This window comes from Anopheles cruzii, chromosome 3 (assembly GCF_943734635.1).
Source record: "Anopheles cruzii chromosome 3, idAnoCruzAS_RS32_06, whole genome shotgun sequence".
NCBI classification, from domain to species: Eukaryota; Metazoa; Arthropoda; class Insecta; order Diptera; family Culicidae; genus Anopheles; species Anopheles cruzii.
This window is the reverse complement of record NC_069145.1, coordinates 5137358-5154860: the sequence shown is the minus strand read 5'-3', so window position 1 is coordinate 5154860 and position 17503 is coordinate 5137358. Positions and strand designations below refer to the sequence as shown.

The 17503-nt window shown below is 50.8% G+C and overlaps 6 protein-coding genes across 6 annotated transcripts; 4 read left to right on the top strand and 2 right to left on the bottom strand.

Annotated features, from left to right (window-relative positions):
• Positions 1 to 142: 142 nt before the first annotated feature.
• Positions 143 to 1543, bottom strand: LOC128275192 (uncharacterized). The gene is made up of 2 exons (XM_053013608.1): positions 695 to 1543; positions 143 to 618 (listed from the first exon to the last, which is right to left on the bottom strand). Exons 1-2 carry the CDS (start codon positions 1541 to 1543, stop codon positions 172 to 174), a joined length of 1296 nt encoding a protein of 431 aa, XP_052869568.1. The 3' UTR covers positions 143 to 171.
• A 569-nt stretch (positions 1544 to 2112) lies between these two features.
• LOC128275189 (uncharacterized) lies at positions 2113 to 3960 on the bottom strand. Its single transcript, XM_053013603.1, has 2 exons — positions 2944 to 3960; positions 2113 to 2862 (listed from the first exon to the last, which is right to left on the bottom strand). Exons 1-2 carry the CDS (start codon positions 3958 to 3960, stop codon positions 2413 to 2415), a joined length of 1467 nt encoding a protein of 488 aa, XP_052869563.1. The 3' UTR covers positions 2113 to 2412.
• Positions 3961 to 5782: 1822 nt separating this feature from the next.
• LOC128275187 (uncharacterized) lies at positions 5783 to 7810 on the top strand. Its single transcript, XM_053013602.1, has 2 exons — positions 5783 to 6637; positions 6699 to 7810. Exons 1-2 carry the CDS (start codon positions 5783 to 5785, stop codon positions 7149 to 7151), a joined length of 1308 nt encoding a protein of 435 aa, XP_052869562.1. The 3' UTR covers positions 7152 to 7810.
• A 272-nt stretch (positions 7811 to 8082) lies between these two features.
• On the top strand, positions 8083 to 9863 carry LOC128275185 (uncharacterized). The gene is made up of 2 exons (XM_053013600.1): positions 8083 to 8982; positions 9504 to 9863. Exons 1-2 carry the CDS (start codon positions 8107 to 8109, stop codon positions 9861 to 9863), a joined length of 1236 nt encoding a protein of 411 aa, XP_052869560.1. The 5' UTR covers positions 8083 to 8106.
• A 786-nt stretch (positions 9864 to 10649) lies between these two features.
• Positions 10650 to 12058, top strand: LOC128275177 (uncharacterized). The gene is made up of 2 exons (XM_053013591.1): positions 10650 to 11525; positions 11583 to 12058. Exons 1-2 carry the CDS (start codon positions 10650 to 10652, stop codon positions 12033 to 12035), a joined length of 1329 nt encoding a protein of 442 aa, XP_052869551.1. The 3' UTR covers positions 12036 to 12058.
• Positions 12059 to 12545: 487 nt separating this feature from the next.
• LOC128275172 (uncharacterized) lies at positions 12546 to 16862 on the top strand. The gene is made up of 5 exons (XM_053013585.1): positions 12546 to 13517; positions 13590 to 14041; positions 14625 to 14658; positions 15570 to 16331; positions 16404 to 16862. Exons 1-5 carry the CDS (start codon positions 12699 to 12701, stop codon positions 16860 to 16862), a joined length of 2526 nt encoding a protein of 841 aa, XP_052869545.1. The 5' UTR covers positions 12546 to 12698.
• The last annotated feature ends 641 nt before the right edge of the window (positions 16863 to 17503 follow it).

Here is a 17503-nt window from a genome sequence, read left to right as displayed (position 1 = left end):
CTTCATCGATGCTTTCGATCTGCAAAGATCACCAAATGAAATCCCAGAGCGTCAGTAAGAAGGTAAATAACCAATTTTACAACAAAAAAACATTCCACAAGAAACAAGAATGATTTCGCAAATTGGTTTTATTGGAGCGTAAATAGCGTAAATGTATTAACAACGATGGTCTCATAAGTATCCCAATCGAAACACGTCCTTCAGCAGTCCGCTGATCCGCGTCTGGTACTTGGCATCGTCCGTATCGCTAATGCGCACCGAGCAGGAGTCCTCCCGCTGCTCGTCCGTTTCCGGTTCCACCGTTTCGTGCATGGCCGCCTCTTCGCTGGCCACGGCCAGCGGAATGTGGAGCAGCCCGAGGACCAGTGCCTGCCGTGCCTGCACCTTGATCAGCCGCATAAGCACCGTCAACGGGAACCACTCGGTGGCCCTGTCGTCCCCCAGCCGCTCCAGGTGACTGATCAGCGCGTGGTGGTACGTCTGCAGCATGTTGTCGTAGTGATTGCGGCGCAACGAATCGTCGGTCGACAGGAAGATGGCCTGCACAAAGTCGAGCGCCGGTGACCCGTACTTTGCCAGCTGCCAGTCCAGCAGAGCGAGTCGCGATGGAAATCCTCCCTAGAACGAGGAATGTGGGGGGAACGTAGCGTCACTTTGCGAACCCTCTCCGAATCGTCCCGAGTCCGTGCCGTACGTTGTAGGAAAACATCATATTTTCGACCGCAAAGTCACCGTGGCACACGACGCAGAACGGTTCCGAGAGGCTCGTATCGTTGATCGACCGCAGCTCGTCGGCAAACCCGTCCCGCAGACGGGTCAACTTTTCGCGCTTGCTCCCGTCGGCCGGATTGAGGGTGGCCATCGCATTCTCGAACGCCAGCTGCATCGTTTGGTTGAAGCCGTCCATGCCGAGCAGTCCCGATTCCCGCGTAACGTCACCCATGTACCGGTACTGCTCAAACAACTCCGGCTGCTGTTGCTTGAGGGCCAGCGAAATGGCGTGAAACCGTCCGAGTTGTACCATCGCGAGCCGCGCATGGTCGTAGTCCATCGGGGCAAACTTGTGGCGGTTGGAAAAACCCCGCTTGCGCACGTCCTCCAGTATGATGATGCCTTCGCCCTTCTTCACGTCACAGTGTGCATGGTAGCACCGGGGTGCGAAGAACATTTCCTCCTCCGTGGACTCTTTGACCTTTTCATCCGATGTGCCACCGTTCTGGTGCTGGTGGCTGGCAATTGCACTACGCTGGAACTGCTCGAATGCCGGCAACAGCTTCCCGTACACGAACGCTTCTCGCTCGAACAGGGCAAACACCGCCTCATCGGCACCGGGTGGTGGCACCTTACACAGGACGGTCGCTTCGCGAGGTTCCTCGCGGAACACCACCCGATAGAACACGGACACGACGGACCGGTTGTCGGATCCGGGCCGGAAATCGTACTCCACCGCGTGCAGGCCACCGACGAAGCCCAGCTTTTGGGCCACACCTGCGAGGGCATCGCGCACGTACTCGGGTACCACTCGCGCACGGGTACCTTTCATGGCGACCGCTGTCACGAAACACACGGAGCCCAAGCTCACGAACGCTATCGCATTACAGCAAGTTGGTGTGGCTTGCAACCGATAGTAGAAGATAAGATAAGGTGACGCACCGGAAGCTGCTGACGTTGACACCGTGCACCTTAACCCTCGGAAGGGCAGTTTTGCAGGTGGCTTTTGGTGACGTCTATTCTTCTGTACATTGAACAGGGCACCATAACTGAAAGCCCTAAGTGGGCAAACGGATCGGATAATGAGTACCGATAACTGATCAGAGATGGCGCTACACTGATCGCGAAACATTTCAATTCCGATTGAAATATTTCACGTCGATTTAGTCCCTTGTACTAAAAAGTTCCCATTATGTTCTAAGAGCGCGAGAGCCATAAGTGTGTGCGCAAAAGGAGGAAAAAAGGATCAAATCCGGAACCGATTCGCCCAGAAACTTAGCTGATCCATGCGCTGGATTTAGTGTATGTTGCAGATCGGTTTGTGATGGGTTTATTTGATTACAAAAAAAAAACTGCGCGGAATATCTTCGCCGTCCGTACTTCGCATTGAGTGTGCTGCGCAGTTCATTCCCACGTCATTCAGCTCTCACAAGATACTCTCTCGTCCACACGCAGGACGGACGATCGCAGAGCGCGCGCTTATCGAGCCTTATCTGCTATATATGTCAAAAACTGTAAAACGAATCGAAAATGGCCCATTTTACCACCGGTGCGCGCTGTTCGAAGATAACGGAGATGGCGGCGCGGCACGGGCCGGAAACGATGCGGTATGCGTCCAATGAACGGTTACACAAACATGCGATACGCATAATCCTCCCCTTTACGCAGCAGGCCTGCACACGGACCAACGGGCCAACCCGGTTACAGGTACCCGTACCGCACGCTGTCCTTTATGACCGCCCGCATACGGGTGGTGTAGGCGCTCCGGTTGTTGTCGTTCTTGGAAAACATGCTCATATCCATTTCCTTTGTGTCGCGAAACTTTTCGGCAGCCTCGTCCATATCGACCAGATCCTCGTTGCGGGTGCACAGCATGGGCACGAGGAATACGGCCATCAGGACACCGAAGCGGCCGAAGGTGCGCAGCTGGCGCATGAACGCGGTTCGTGGAAACACCGACTGCGGGACGTGGCCAAGCTTCTCGAGCAACGCTTCCAGCGAGTTGTAGTAGATGCTCATCATCTCGTCGTAGTGCCGCTTCCGGAACTCGCCGTCGGTGCAGCAGAAGATGAAGTACGTCAGATCCAGCACTGGCGTCACGTAGCGCGTCAGCTGCCAATCGAGCAGAATGATCCTCTCCGGCACGCCGTTCTGTGGGGTGGGGAGAGCAAAAGCACGCCTAGGTTACGGCAACGGCAACGAGACCCCGGGCGAATTTGGCGCATGCCTAACCTTGTAGTGGTACATCATGTTGTTGACCCAACAGTCGCCATGCCCGAGCACCGTGTGCGGTTCCGCCAGGGCACCGTTCGAGCAGCGCTCCAGCGTCTTGCGGAAGTTCTGCAGCAGGAGCTGCATCTTGGCGAGCTCCTTCGTATCGGTCGGCTCCAGCGTTCCGATAGCGTCCTGGATCACCTTCCGCATCATCGCATCGAACGGGCTGCCCTCGGGCATCATTTCCGACATCGGATCGGGCACCTTGAACTGCTCGAACACCGCCGGCTGGTCGCGTTTCATCGCCAGCGAGACCGCGTGGAGCCGCCCGAGCTGCTCCATCATCAACCGAGCGTGCTCGTAGTTGACCGGCTTCATTTTGTCCCACATCCGGTAGTCCTGGAGTCGCAGATCTTCCATCACGATGACCGACTCGTCGGCCTCGACGTTGCAGTAGGTGTGGTACGCCTTTGGTACGTTGAAGAACCCGTCCTCCTCGCGCACACCCTTCTCCCGCTGGTACGCAAACATCAGCGGATGCAGCTTGCTGTAGGCGAGGGTTTCACGGGCGAAGATCAACAACACCGGGAACTGCTGGCGGCGGGCCTCGTTCAGGGGTGGAATCTTGCACAAATACACCTCCCGCCGGTCGCCCTCGGTGAGGATCGCCTTGAACATTTGGCCCACGAACCCGTCGCCCTTGTTTGAGCCGACGTCGAACTCGAGCGCATACTTGCCCTCGCCGAAACCTTGCTCCTGGGCCACCTGCGCCATGGCGGTGTACAGGAACTTCGGTAGCTCTGGAGTGATGCCATTCTGGGCGGTGGGATTGTCTTGGGCAGGGCTCGGCTCCTGAGCTTGCTTCTGGGGGCTCGCCGCATGTTCCGCTTCCAGTGTCACTGTTTGTGGTTCTTCTTCTCCATTAGCCTCGGTTCCATTATGCTTGTGATCCACGGCCTCGGCCGCCGTCGCCACCGGGGTGACGGTGCTGGCCGACTGCTCGTCACTGGTCGTCGTGTGCGTTTCAAGTACCATCTTTCAGAAGGGCGTCGCGCGGTCACTTGTACTAACTCCTCTGCTCTTAGCGGTGGTCCGCTCGGAATCCAACTGAAGCGGGTCGGCCAATCGAAAGTGAGTTTTATTGGGACACCCCACACCCGCGCACTGAGCAACCGATAAAACAATGAAATATCGCCCCTTTTCAGCACCCTCGTTCCGTATCCCTTTTATCTAATCGCAACCTATTTCTACCGAATCGCGACTCGCGCGGTGGTCGCGTCCACAATTTGGCCACCTATCACGACAATTGTCGAACGGACTTGACGTCGGTGTCGAAGACACCGTCAGCCGGCCGCTGGAGCAGAGCACCGGAGGGTTCTCGGCTCTTATTTATCGCTTATCATCTCCTGCCTGACTTGTCACGCTATCTTCGACGGATGCCGGATGCTATCGGTATACTCCCGGGGCCGTGGGAGCGCCACTACCTCAAATCTGGGGTTTCGCACACACTTTTCACTCACGGACACACTTGCACAACACCACACACGTCGATCGGAATTACGGTGGCGTGCCGGTTCGAACGCAACTGACGGAAGTTCCGTTGCGGAATAACCGGTACACCGACGGAATGTCAATGCGAGCGCGAGCTGCGGCGCGAATAAACAGTGATATCATCATGATCATCATCATCATCCTTTCGATCGTCGGCGGACAAAAAGTGATGCTAATCATCAAGCGTAAATATCAATACGCAGTTCGCGGAAGATTTTTTCCCGTTTTCTCACCAGGTGCCACCCAGTTTGGTTCTGCGGCGTCTTGTTTTTTTCCCCCCACCACGCTACTCGTGGTCATTAGCAAATATCGCGCGGCACACACAAAAAGGCAGAATGATCCAGCGAAAAGCTAACCGAAACAAACACATTCAAACCTAAACCAGCTGACCGGCCGGAACGATGCCAACATTCCGCTCCGTCACGGTGGTGCTCCGCGTGTCGCAGAATCTAATCATTGCTCGGGACGGGCCACCGAGGCAGCACACGACAGCCATTTATGGTATTGTTCCGCCCCGTGGTGGGACTGGCGCGCGCGCGCGCGCGGGGAACTATTTGATCTTGGGCACGAGTGTTGGCGCACTTCTTCGAGCGCGTGCGTGCGCCTCGTTCCCTATCTTATCGTGCGCGCCCCGGGACGGCCAAGGCAGGAGGGAACGGGCGGGCGCATCTAGTTGCTGTTGTCTACGTCAAAAATGATTCCATTGAAATTCGGTCCAACCGGTTCGGTCCAATCGCCATTTGAGACGTCACCCAGAGCTGTGAAATTCTTGACCACGGTCGGGTCGTCTCCACCAATAACAGGGGTTGAGTAATTTTCGACAATTCCGACTTCCTCTTCTCATATGCGAGGCACTTTGGCGGGCCGAGTCAATCATCAACTTCTACAAGGGTCGCGAAAGGGGACACCCAATCAACTGGCCGGCTAATGGTCGCCTGTATGATAGAAGACAAAATAGATCCTGTTATAACGGCCACCGCAACCAATATGTTCTCTGTCGGTCGGCTCTCGGGTAGCGGGGCCTTCGGGGAGTGTTGAGTAGAGCTTTGGGTGCTTCCCCGCGAATGTACAAACAGCATCTATTACAGGGCGCAAAAAGCGCCAATCATTCGGCACACTCAATTCCAAAGCAAAGAAGATTTAGACGAGAACTTTACGGGCGACAGAGACAGCGCGACACTTATCTCGCGCCGGCAGTGTTCCGGACTCGTCGATTGGCAATCTGCGTCGCAGCAGTCTGGTGCGGTGAGTTCGCCGTTGTGGACCTGTGTCTGAGAATCGTGCGTTCCGTGGACCCAACCAGACGATGGCAGAGCAGCCAAAGCTGGTGACGGAAACGGCCGTCACCAATGGACACGGGGATGAAGCGGTCCCCGAGTTGCCAGCGTATCTGTACGCCGTGCTAGAAAAACTGGCCCCGCGGGAAGGCTTCACGGAGGGCCGATTCTCGATCACGTTCGATCTAGGCTCCAGCAAGGGCGATGGGTTCGTCGGGCAGATGTACAAGGCCATCGTGACGGAAGGCGCTCGGAGCGTACCGTATCTGTGCAAGATACCACCGCTGGACGATACGCGCCGTGAACAGTTCCACGCGATGGCTGCCTTCGCCCGCGAGGCCCTCGTGTACGACAAGCTTCTGCCAAAGATCTACGAGTATCAACGGGAGAAGGGTTTAACAAGCCCCGGGGAAGGATTCTTCCATGCACCTCGGTGCTACCATGCACATTGTGATGAGGCGACGCAAGAATCGGTCATCGTGATGGAGGATCTTCGGTTGCGCAACTTCCAGATGTGGAACAAACACAATCCAATCGACTACGATCATGCGAAGCTCTTCATGGAGCACATCGGAAGGCTACACGCCGTTTCACTGGCCATGAAACGGGACCGACCGGAGGAGTTCGAGCCGTTTAAGCTTGCGAATCCTTTCGATCCGCTGCTGGTAGAGGGCGGACCTTTCCACAACATGCTACTGTCACAGTTCCAGATGGTGATCGATGCGCTCGACGAGCAGGATACCGTTGAGCGGACAAAGGTGGAGCAGCTGAAGCTGGATATCTTCGACGAAATGCAACGGTGTGGAAATGCGGCCCTAGCCGAACCGTACGCAGTGATCAACCATGGCGATTGCTGGACCAACAACATGATGTTCCGATACAAGGTAAGGTTAGAGGCGATACAGATTGGGAGGAAACGCTTTTCCACTGACCGATCGTTTCTAGGACGGAAAAGCAGACGAGATAATCCTCTTCGACTGGCAAGTGATGCGCTACGTATCGCCTGTGCTGGATTTGGTCTACTTCATTTTTTGCTGTACGGATGAGGACTTCCGCAGGAAGCATTACGACGGAATGATCGATATTTACTACCGCTCGTTGTCGGTCACACTCGAAAAGCTGCAGCACGCGGCCGACGAGCTGTTTCCTCGCGATGCTCTGGATGAGCATCTTCTGCTGTTCGGTCGATATGGGCTGCTGATGGGCATGTTTCTCGTACCGATGATGTGCACCGAGGCCAACGAACTACCCAACATGGAGGAGTTGGCGCAACGGATGCAGCAGACGGAGCGTGGTTTGGACGAAAGCTTCTTCAAAACTACTGAATCGAACAAAAGTGCGTTCCGGAAAAGGATGAGCGGAGTCGTGAAGGACTGCATACGATTTGGGTACTTATGAAGTGCAGAGCGTTTAAAGATGGAATAACATGCAAAGAAAGGTGAACCAACGTGCGCACGCTTCCACTAGAAAATCAGTATTGCACTTTGAAATTCTCGGAAAACGTTTACTCCCAGTTGATGGAAATACAAAAAGCACGATGACATACCCTTTGTATCTCTTCTTTTTCTCGATTGTGCTTTCTTCACAATCAACTTGGAGAAAAGGAACCCTGCTCGTGGATTTGTAAACCAAACCTTCATTTTGGCGACACACGATGCTTATTTTCAAATAATAAATCACTGTTTGATTAAATTGAAATTGGAAATTATTTAAATGCCTTCATTGTACGGGATGATGCACGTCGCAGCTTACTAAGTTGGTTTACGGTAGGATGTAGCATGGCACACTGAGAACATGGATCGCTTTATCGGACACAATAGAGTGCGAGTCGATAGCAATCGGCCATAAAAGGGTAGAACAAAACCAACACATAATTTGCCTATGATTAATCGCCATTATAGACATCACATGTGTTGTATGACCAAAAATGGCCCTACTGTGTGCTCCATAATGATAAGATAAAAGTAGCGATAAACTTGTTGGTAAACATTAGCTTCACTTTGCACTCACAAAACAGTTCACTCCAGTTTACAACTGCACAGCGCACGAGCTTCTGAGAGGACAGTTTCGTAATAAACACACAAACAACTGCACTCTCAGCCATTTTGTTTTTGTACTAAGACTTATCAGCTTAACCGAAAGACACTCGTCGCAAGGACATTTTGACACTACATTTACAGACCGTCCTGTTAGCGCGCTCTCTGTTCACTGGTAAGCTCACACAACGACATTTTTACATTCTAAACCGCATTAGCACAATCACTTGACTGACAATCACCAACACAGCTAGTAGCGTTCCGCGTGCTGTCCAGAGTGGACTTATCGTGCCTCGACTGTGATTCAGTTAACCACCATGGAGGCTCCCCAACAGTCACCGAAGGCAAGCGGCACCGGTGACCCGGAAGGCAAGGATGGCATTGAGCAGGTCAAGAATGTTGTTCCACAGCTACCCCAGTATCTGCACACGGTGGTCGAAAAACTTGCCTCGCGGGATGGATTTACGATGGGCAAATTTTCGGTTGTTTTCGATCTGGGCTCCAACAAGGGCGATGGCTTCGCAGGAGAGATTTTCAAAGCCATCGTAACGGAAAGTGTCCGAAAGAGCGAGTATCTGTGCAAGATCCCACCGTTGGACGAGGTACGCCGTGTACAGTTCCACGCGATGATTACCTTCGCCCGCGAGACCCTGGTGTACGAGAAGTTTCTGCCAATGATCTACAAGTATCAACGAGAGAAGGGTTTAACAAGCCCCGGGGAAGGATTCTTCCATGCACCTCGGTGCTACCATGCACATTGTGATGAGGCGGCGCAAGAATCGGTCATCGTGATGGAGGATCTTAGGTTGCGCGACTTCCAGATGTGGAACAAACACAATCCGATCGACTACGATCATGCGAAGCTCTTCATGGAGCACATCGGAAGGCTACACGCCATTTCACTGGCCATGAAACGCGACCGACCGGAGGAGTTTGAGCCGTTTAAGCTTCCAAATCCTTTCGATAAACTTTCGGTGGAGGGCGATCGTTTCGACAACAGTCTACTGTCACAGTTCCAAGTAGTGCTCGATGCGCTCGACGAGCGCGACACCATTGAGCAGACAAAGATGGAGCAATTAAAGCTGAACGTCTTCAAAGAACAGCAGCGGTGTGAAAATGCGGCCTTAGCCGAACCGTACGCAGTGATCATCCACGGCGATTGCTGGATCAACAACATGATGTTCCGATACAAGGTAAAGGGCCGTTTACACGTTGCGATATGTCGCTGCAATGCCTTGTATCGATTAATCGCAGCAATATATCGCAGCCAAGGTGGAGCGTCTACACGCCACGATGTACCGTTGCGATTTGCAAGAGTACTAATCGGTCACGGTGGTCAAGGGAATGGCTTTTAAAGCGAGGCAATTATTCTCACGTTAAACTTTTGCTTTAAAACATTCAAAACAACATGCCAAACCGCCATCAATACACGCACACATGTATATCCACCGTCAGCACACGCACACATGTATGGAGATTGGACCGAAATTGATGCTCGGCGCATTCAATTTTTTTGATCTGCCAATCTGGTCGTATACAAGCAATTTGTTCCTTTTTTGCTGTCTACACGTAGCGATATATCGTGGCAATTGGTTTCATACAAGGGATTGCTGCGACATATCGCAACGTGTAAACGGCGCTTAAGGTTAGAGGCGATGTAAATTAATAAGATACCTTTACCCCATACCCCTTTCCACTGACCGATCGTTTGTAGGATGGAAAAGCAGACGAGATAATCCTCTTCGACTGGCAAGTGATGCGCTACGTATCGCCGGTGCTGGATTTGGTCTACTTCATCTTTTGCTGTACGGATGAGGACTTCCGCAGGAAACATTACGACGAAATGATTGATATTTACTATCGCTCGTTGTCGGTCACACTCGAAAAGTTGCAGCACGCGGCCGACGAGCTGTTTCCTCGCGATGCTCTGGATGAGCATCTTCGGCTGTTCGGCCGATATGGGCTACTGAGAGGCATGTTTCTCGTACCTATAATGTGCACCGAGGCTGACGAATTTCCCAACATGGAGGAGATGGCACGACGTTTACTTATTGTTATTGTTTTACTTTTATAAACCAAAACTGTTGGCAACGCACGATGCTTATTTTCAAATAATAAATCACTGTTTGATTAAATTGAAATTGGAAATTATGTAAATGCCTTCATTGTACGGGATGATGCACGTCGCAGCTTACTAAGTTGGTTTACGGTAGGATGTAGCATGGCACACTGAGAACATGGATCGCTTTATCGGGCACAGTAGAGTGCGAGTCGATAGCAATCGGCCAGAAAAGGGTAGAACAAGACTAACACCGAACTTGCCTATGATTAATCGCCATTATAGACATCACATGTGCTGTATGACCAAAAATGGCCCTACTGTATTCTCTATAATGATAAAAGATAAGATAAAAGTAGCGATAAACTTGTTGTTAAACATTAGCTTCACTTTGCACTCACAAACCAGTTCACTCCAGTTCGCAACAGCACAGCGCGTGAGCTTCCGAGAGGACAGTTTCAAAATAAACAGACGAAGAACTGCGGTCTCAGCCATTTTGTTTTCGCACTGTTCGGTGATGATCACAAAGGATAATTGGTTCTCACGCGTTCGGTTTGAATGAAGAATTATCATCTTAACCGAAAGACATTCGAGGACACAAATAATTTTACATACTGTCCCTGGCTCTCTCCTTGTTATTTGCTAAGCACACACAACGACACCCTTGCATTCCAAACTGCATTAGCCCTTGATCACTTGACAACTAGTCGCATCACCGTCACAACTAGTCGCGTTCTGCATTCTGGCCAGAGTAGACTTATCAGTCGCCAGAGCGCCTCGACTGTGATTTAGTTTCTCGCCATGCAATCTCGCCAACAGTCACCGAAGGCAAGCGGCACCGATGACTCGGAGGGCACGGATGGCATTGAGCAGGTCAAAAACGTTGTTCCACAGCTACCCCAGTATCTTCACAGGGCGGTGGAAGGATTTGCCCCGCAGGATGGATTTACGGTGGGCAAATTTTCGGTTACGTTCGAGCTGGGCTCCAACAAAGGTGATGGGTTCGTTGGACAGTTGTTTAAAGCCATCGTAACGGAAAGTGACCGGAAGAGCGAGTATCTGTGCAAGATCCCACCGCTGGACGATGCACGCCGTGAACAGTTTCATTCGATGACGGCCTTCGCCCGTGAAGCGTTAGTGTATGCAGACATTCTACCGAAGATCTACGAGTATCAACGAGCGAAGGGTTTAACAAGCCCCGGGGAGGGATTCTTCCATGCCCCTCGGTGCTACCATGCATATTGTGACGAGGCAGCGCAAGAATCGGTTATCCTGATGGAGGACCTTCGGTTGCGCAACTTCCAGATGTGGAACAAACACAATCCGATCGACCACGATCATGCGAAGCTCGTCATGGAGCACATCGGAAGGCTACACGCCGTTTCACTGGCCATGAAACGGGACCGACCGGAGGAGTTCGAGGCGTACAAGTTATCCAACACGTTGGATATATATTTCGAAGCGGAGGGACCGTTCCGGAACATGGTTCTGTCGCAGATGCAGATGGCGATCGATGCACTAGAGGAGCACGATCACGTTGGGCGACAGAAATTAGAGGCACTAAAGCCGAACACATTCCGAGAATTGAAACGCTGCAGTGACACTAAGCTGGCCGAACCATACAGCGTTATCCGACACGGTGACTGCTGGTCAAACAACATAATGTTCCGGTACGAGGTAAGTTCGAACTTTCAGTGGCTTGTTTCGATCATGCCCAGCGTAATATCTTTTCAGGATGGAGCCCCGAAAGAGATGGTCTTGGTCGATTGGCAAAATGTGAGCTACGTGTCACCTGCTCAGGATATCGTGTATTTCATCTACTCCTGTACGGACGAGGCATTTAGGGAGAGGTACTACTTCGAAATGATCGACATTTACTACCGTTCGTTATCAGCCACGCTCGAGAAGCTTCAGCACGACGCGAATGAGCTATTTCCCCGGAGTGCACTGGATGAACAGCTTCGCCAGTACGGAGGCTATGGCTTCCTTATGGCGATCTTTCTCATCCCTATGATGTGCACCCGAAACGAAGAGCTGCCCGACTTTGAGGAGCGGGCACATAAGATGCAGAGCACGGACCAGCAACTAAACGAAAGCTTCTTCAGCACTTCCGAGTCCAGCCACGATGCGTACACTACCAGAATGCGCGGTGTCGTGAGGGACTGCATCCGTTACGGCTACCTGTAACCGAAAAGGCTCGATATTCAGAATCCGTGTTACAATATCATGATTAAGTAAAAATGATTCGGACCATCCCTAAACAGATTCGTTTTGTGTAGATTCATCTGTGACATTTTAAAGCTTGCGTACGCTTATGTTTTCGACAACACTCGACACAATGGAAACTGAAAATCATTGGCCCAAATGGACCAAAACCACCCGCTCCAAAGATTACGATCGTGTGTCGTGTACCTCAAAATTTGGTTAGTAATGAGTGATGAGTTTGCCAAATAATTGTTGCCTGTGTGGCTGCTCCCGTTTACCCGACGCGGAAGTCACTAGAGTCCTTTAGAGCAACATTGTTCGACGGGCTGGCTTGCGACTATCGATGGCTGTACGCCGTTTGTTTATTTTAATACTTCAGAACCACCCCGTCGACGATCGGTCACGTTGCAAAGACACTTGATTTTCCAACCTCATCGTGAAGGCACACCGCCGCATCGTATGCGCCAGTCACTCGCCGTATCTTATCGTGCCAACAACGCCTCCGTGCAGTGGAACGCGCCAAGCGTGGCTAGCGATACGGTTTTTGTCTGTTTCCTCAATTACTGCCCACCATCTATTGTCATTCTTCCCGACGAAGCCCTATCAGCCAATCACCTCTGCTCCGTCGGTGTGCCGATTTCCGAAATGTCCAAACCAGTGGAAGCATCGTTACCAGGGTACATCAGTGTTGGTTTGCAGCTTGCCGCTCGAAAGGAAGGATTTACCGAAGGCCGGTACCGCCTCGAAACCGAACCCGGTTCGAATGTGGGCGATGGATTCTCGGGACAAATGATCAAGGTGTTTATCCGCGAACCGGATCGTAAAGTGACCGTGCTGTGTAAGGTCCTGCCAGATAATCAGATGCGCAAAGAGCAGGGCGTACCCATGTTTGAGCGTGAAACGGAGGCTTACGTCAATGTGCTTCCCTTCTTGTTGGAGTTTCAACGCGGTAAAGCTCTCGAATCCGGGTGTCCGCAGTTTGATAATGTGCCACGATGTTACTTTGCTAAGACATCCGTCGACACCAAGGAAGCGGTCATTATTATGGAGGATCTGAGGGCGCAAGCTTACCGTCTGTGGGATAAAACCAATACGGTTAACCTGGAGCATGCCGAGCTGCTGATGGCCACAATCGGACGCCTCCATGCCATTTCATTTGCTATCAAGGAACAGTTACCGGAAAAGTTTGCCGAGTACACTGGGAAGCTTGTCGATCCCATGGCAACGTTGATTCAAGCTGAAAAAAATGGTGGTTTTCATAGAACCATGGCCACCATGTGGCAGAGGGCGGTCGACGCGCTCGAACCACACGATACCTTGCACCGTGAAAAGCTGAACCTGTTGAAGGATCGTTGCTGTGCGGAGATCATTTCGTGCGCCGAGGCGAAGGCGGCAGAACCGTACGCCATCATTGGACACGGTGACTGTTGGTCAAATAATATGATGTTCCAGTATGGTGACGATGTGAGTCGGCACATCATCCCATGTTGCACCTACGAAAAGTTTCATTCGCGGTTTCTGGTTCCCACATTTCAGGACAAAACGCCCCTCAACATTAAGCTGATCGACTGGCAGCTCTGTAGGTACTGCTCACCGGTGCTCGATCTCGTGTACTTTATCTTCAACTGCACCGACGAGAAACTACGTGCCCGCAGCTATCAAAGGCTGCTCAATGTGTACTATAATACTCTCGGTATCCATCTGCATCGGTTGGGCGGTGACGTTGAACGACAGTTTCCCAGGAGTGCGTTCCATGACCAGCTGAAGCAATTCGGACGGTACGGATTGGTAATGTCGTTCCTGGTACTGCCGATCATTTGCACCCCGAACGACGAGCTACCGGACACCGACTCAGCCATGGAAGATCTAATGAAGGAGATCTCCGACGGGACCGGTACCGGTGATTTTACGTACGGTACAACGGAAAAAGCGGCAACCCGGTATAAAGAGAGAATTTGTGGCACAATTCGGGATGTGATTCGTTTAGGGTACATGTAGACAACGGTACTTGACCAATTGTGTAACAATTGATTTGTTAATAAGTTCATAAGTAACTATGGCAACTGAGCTATGTTGTCGAATGGGCGTCGAATCCAAAAATAAATCTGGCTGCTGCGGTATTTGAAAGACAGCGGAGCTGGTAACACATCCAGGCACACTTCAATTGAGTTTCTTGAGTGCGGTGAAATTGAGTAAATAACTGACTTCAATCAACGACGATGACACTGACCGTGATGATGCAAAACCCGCTTCATTGTTGAATCCGGTTTCTTAAACGATCATTATTGGAGAAACCATTTGCAGAGCGACCTTGACCGTGTGAGGTAGACACTCAATCATCTTTCGGTGTGTAAATACGATTAATCGAAACATCTTCTAACAATGTTACAATAATATAAACAGAACAAGCCCTCAACTACTCTTGTTAATGAAAACAATCGACATAATGTTGCACTATTCTATCCTTTAAATCTCTCACAAAGTTTCTACAGGTACAAACATTCTTTACGAAGGCAAACTAGCCATTAACTCTAGCATTCCAACAATCTGCAAACCGTTGTTCCTGTCCAGAGCTACCCTGATTGCAAATGGATTCTATGGCTTGGTAAAGAGTTAAGGCCTACTAAGAGTTCAATAATACGTCACTTGATATTGTACTGATATTGTACCTACCCTTGAGAATGGATAAAGATTACAACTTTTGTCAACAGTCGGGTTAGTGTTTTTTTTCATTAACTTACAGATGGACGCACGCTTGAGAGGTTGGAAGCAATAAAATTTCGTAATCAACCACTTGCAAACGTAAACAATGAAAACGGCGTATCACCACCAAAACATGGACACGGTTTCGGACGATAATTACGCGTTCGTGTGCCCGCGGTTTTGGGGACAAACCCACAGACCCCGCCATTTCCCATCGTCCAGAATGATTAACGATGATTTGCAAAACTTCTGTCGCAATTTGATTTTACAGTTCGTTGTGCTGTATATTTTGCACACACCGCGTACATCGAATAAATGAAGAACAGCACGGTTATCTTATCGTTCCGATTGACATACCGTTTATGGAATCGCGCCGTTTGGTTTGGCGCACGTCCGGCCCGCGACCACCGGTCGGCGAACTGTTTGTATTATTTGTGTACTCCTACACCTCCTCTTCGATTCTATTGACTACGGACGTGTTGCTAAGAAATCTGGTGTGTCCATCGTATTACCGAACGGCTCACTGACGTGGTGCCAGTCATCCATTGTACCTATCTTATCGCCAGGACAGTGCACCCATTTCTTATCCTGGCGCTATAGGTAGGTGGTAGGAATCGGCAAGCGATATAAATTGACCGATTTATTTAAAAACTGACCTCAACCCTTACACCAGCCTTCAGTGAGCGACAGTAAGGCGGTCAGGTTTGCTGGATCGTTTACATCGTTCGTAGAATAGTGGAAAAAAGGTTCCCAAAAATGCCAGAACCGCTAGAAACATCTCTCTCGAGCTACATCCATGCCGGTTTAGAGCAGGTAGCTCGGGAGCAGGGATTCACCGACGGTAGTTATCGCATCGAGACAGAATCCGGTTCAAAAGTGGGTGACGGTTTCGTGGGTCAGCTGGTGAAAGTGTTTATCCGCGAGTCGGATCGTGAACTGCTGGTACTGTGTAAGCTGCTACCAGAAAACGAAGTGCGAAGGGAACAGGGCGTACCCATGTTTGACCGTGAAACGGACGCATACGTGATAGCCCTACCCATGTTGTTGGAGTTTCAACGTAAGAAGGCCCTTGACACCGAGTTCCCGCAGTTCAACAATATACCCCGCTGTTACTTTGCTAAGACATCCACCGACGCCAAGGAAGCGGTCATTATTATGGAGGATCTGAGGGAGCAAGGTTACCGCATGTGGGATAAAACGAACACGGTTAATCTGGATCATGCCAAGCTGCTGATGGCCACACTTGGACGCCTTCATGCCCTTTCGTTCGCGATCAAGGAACAGTCGCCGGAAAAGTTTGCAGAGTGTGCTTCGAAGCTACCGGATCCTATGGCTAAGTCAATGGCAGACGGTCAATTCGAAGCGTTCGATAAGATTTTGGATAGTTTGTGGGAAAGAGCGCTTGGTACACTGGAACCGCACGATACCTTCCGCCGTGAAAAACTGGGTCTGCTGAAGAATCGCTGTAGTGAAGAGATCATGGCATGTGTCGAGGCGAAGGCGGCAGAACCGTACGCCATCATTGGACACGGTGACTGTTGGTCGAATAATATGATGTTCCAGTATGGCGATGATGTGAGTCGGCACATCAACCTATGTTGCACCTCCGAAAAGTTTCATTCTCGTATTCTGGTTCCCTCATTTTAGGACAAAACGCCCACCAACATCAAGCTGATCGACTGGCAACTCTGTAGGTACGGCTCACCGGTGCTCGATCTCGTGTACTTTATCTTCAACTGCACCGACGAGGAGCTACGGGCCCACAGCTATCAAAGGCTGCTCAGTCTGTATTACAATACTCTCGGTATCCACCTGCATCGGTTGGGGGGTGACGTTGAACGACAGTTTCCCAGGAGTGCGTTCCGTGACCAGCTGAAGAGATTCGGACGGTACGGATTGGTAATGTCGTTCCTGGTACTGCCGATCATTTGCACTCCGAACGACGAGCTACCGGACACTGACTCAGCGATGGAAGGTCTGATGAAGGATATGGGCGGAACGGGAACCAATGAATTTGCGTGGGGAACGACGGAAAAGGCTACGGCCCGATATCAAAAACGAATGTCGGGCACAATCCGTGATATCATTCGGTTCGGGTACATTTAGCCTAGAATTACAAAGATATCAATGGTTGCTTGGACATGCGAAAGGTGTTTAACATACGCTATGTTTCAATTAATATTGTAATCAGCGCTCGAACTTCCTTTAAATTATGTTGACATTGAAAAGAAATCTGAGAAATAAACTGAGATGGCATTGGCGTTAGCGACTCAACGACCTTAGCAACCTTTTTCCCACAGTTGAAGCTCAGCAAATGTCAACAAAAAGCTCTAAGCGACATTGGCGGCTGGACGCTTTCGCTTTGTTGCCATGACGATAAAGCTCTCCATCTCCTACGCTGTAAGCTTGATATGGTGGTGAATATTCGGCGAATGAAGGCTACACGATCCCTTTGTCGCATCGATCAGCTGTTCGTATGTCTCACGGAAGAAGACCCTAAAAAATGATAAGCCTAAATAGGCTCCATGCGGTAGGAAGCACGTGGTGCTTATCAACAAAGTCTTTACATTTCGCAATGGCCCATTCTCCGGATGTTGTGTAATCGGTATTGTAGAGCTGATTGAAGTTTGTTTGTTTTGCTTGCTGCTGTCAAGATTGGGGTGCGGATTGTGGCAAGCATTTCACAACATGACTTAACCGCGTTCAGCAATATTTTACCGGGTCGATGCGCCCGGGTTTTAGTTCGA

Excerpts from the sequence above, each read along its gene's own strand:
- LOC128275172 (XM_053013585.1), top strand. The coding sequence starts at position 12,699 with ATGTCCAAACCAGTGGAAGCATCGTTACCAGGGTACATCAGTGTTGGT. Across the intron at positions 13,518-13,589 it reads TGTTCCAGTATGGTGACGAT|GACAAAACGCCCCTCAACAT; the intron begins GTGAGTCGGCAC and ends CCCACATTTCAG. Across the intron at positions 16,332-16,403 it reads TGTTCCAGTATGGCGATGAT|GACAAAACGCCCACCAACAT; the intron begins GTGAGTCGGCAC and ends CCCTCATTTTAG.
- LOC128275192 (XM_053013608.1), bottom strand. The coding sequence starts at position 1,543 with ATGAAAGGTACCCGTGCGCGAGTGGTACCCGAGTACGTGCGCGATGCC. Across the intron at positions 619-694 it reads ATATGATGTTTTCCTACAAC|GGAGGATTTCCATCGCGACT; the intron begins GTACGGCACGGA and ends TCCTCGTTCTAG.
- LOC128275187 (XM_053013602.1), top strand. The coding sequence starts at position 5,783 with ATGGCAGAGCAGCCAAAGCTGGTGACGGAAACGGCCGTCACCAATGGA. Across the intron at positions 6,638-6,698 it reads ACATGATGTTCCGATACAAG|GACGGAAAAGCAGACGAGAT; the intron begins GTAAGGTTAGAG and ends GATCGTTTCTAG.
- LOC128275185 (XM_053013600.1), top strand. The coding sequence starts at position 8,107 with ATGGAGGCTCCCCAACAGTCACCGAAGGCAAGCGGCACCGGTGACCCG. Across the intron at positions 8,983-9,503 it reads ACATGATGTTCCGATACAAG|GATGGAAAAGCAGACGAGAT; the intron begins GTAAAGGGCCGT and ends GATCGTTTGTAG.
- LOC128275177 (XM_053013591.1), top strand. The coding sequence starts at position 10,650 with ATGCAATCTCGCCAACAGTCACCGAAGGCAAGCGGCACCGATGACTCG. Across the intron at positions 11,526-11,582 it reads ACATAATGTTCCGGTACGAG|GATGGAGCCCCGAAAGAGAT; the intron begins GTAAGTTCGAAC and ends ATATCTTTTCAG.
- LOC128275189 (XM_053013603.1), bottom strand. The coding sequence starts at position 3,960 with ATGGTACTTGAAACGCACACGACGACCAGTGACGAGCAGTCGGCCAGC. Across the intron at positions 2,863-2,943 it reads ACATGATGTACCACTACAAG|AACGGCGTGCCGGAGAGGAT; the intron begins GTTAGGCATGCG and ends CCCACCCCACAG.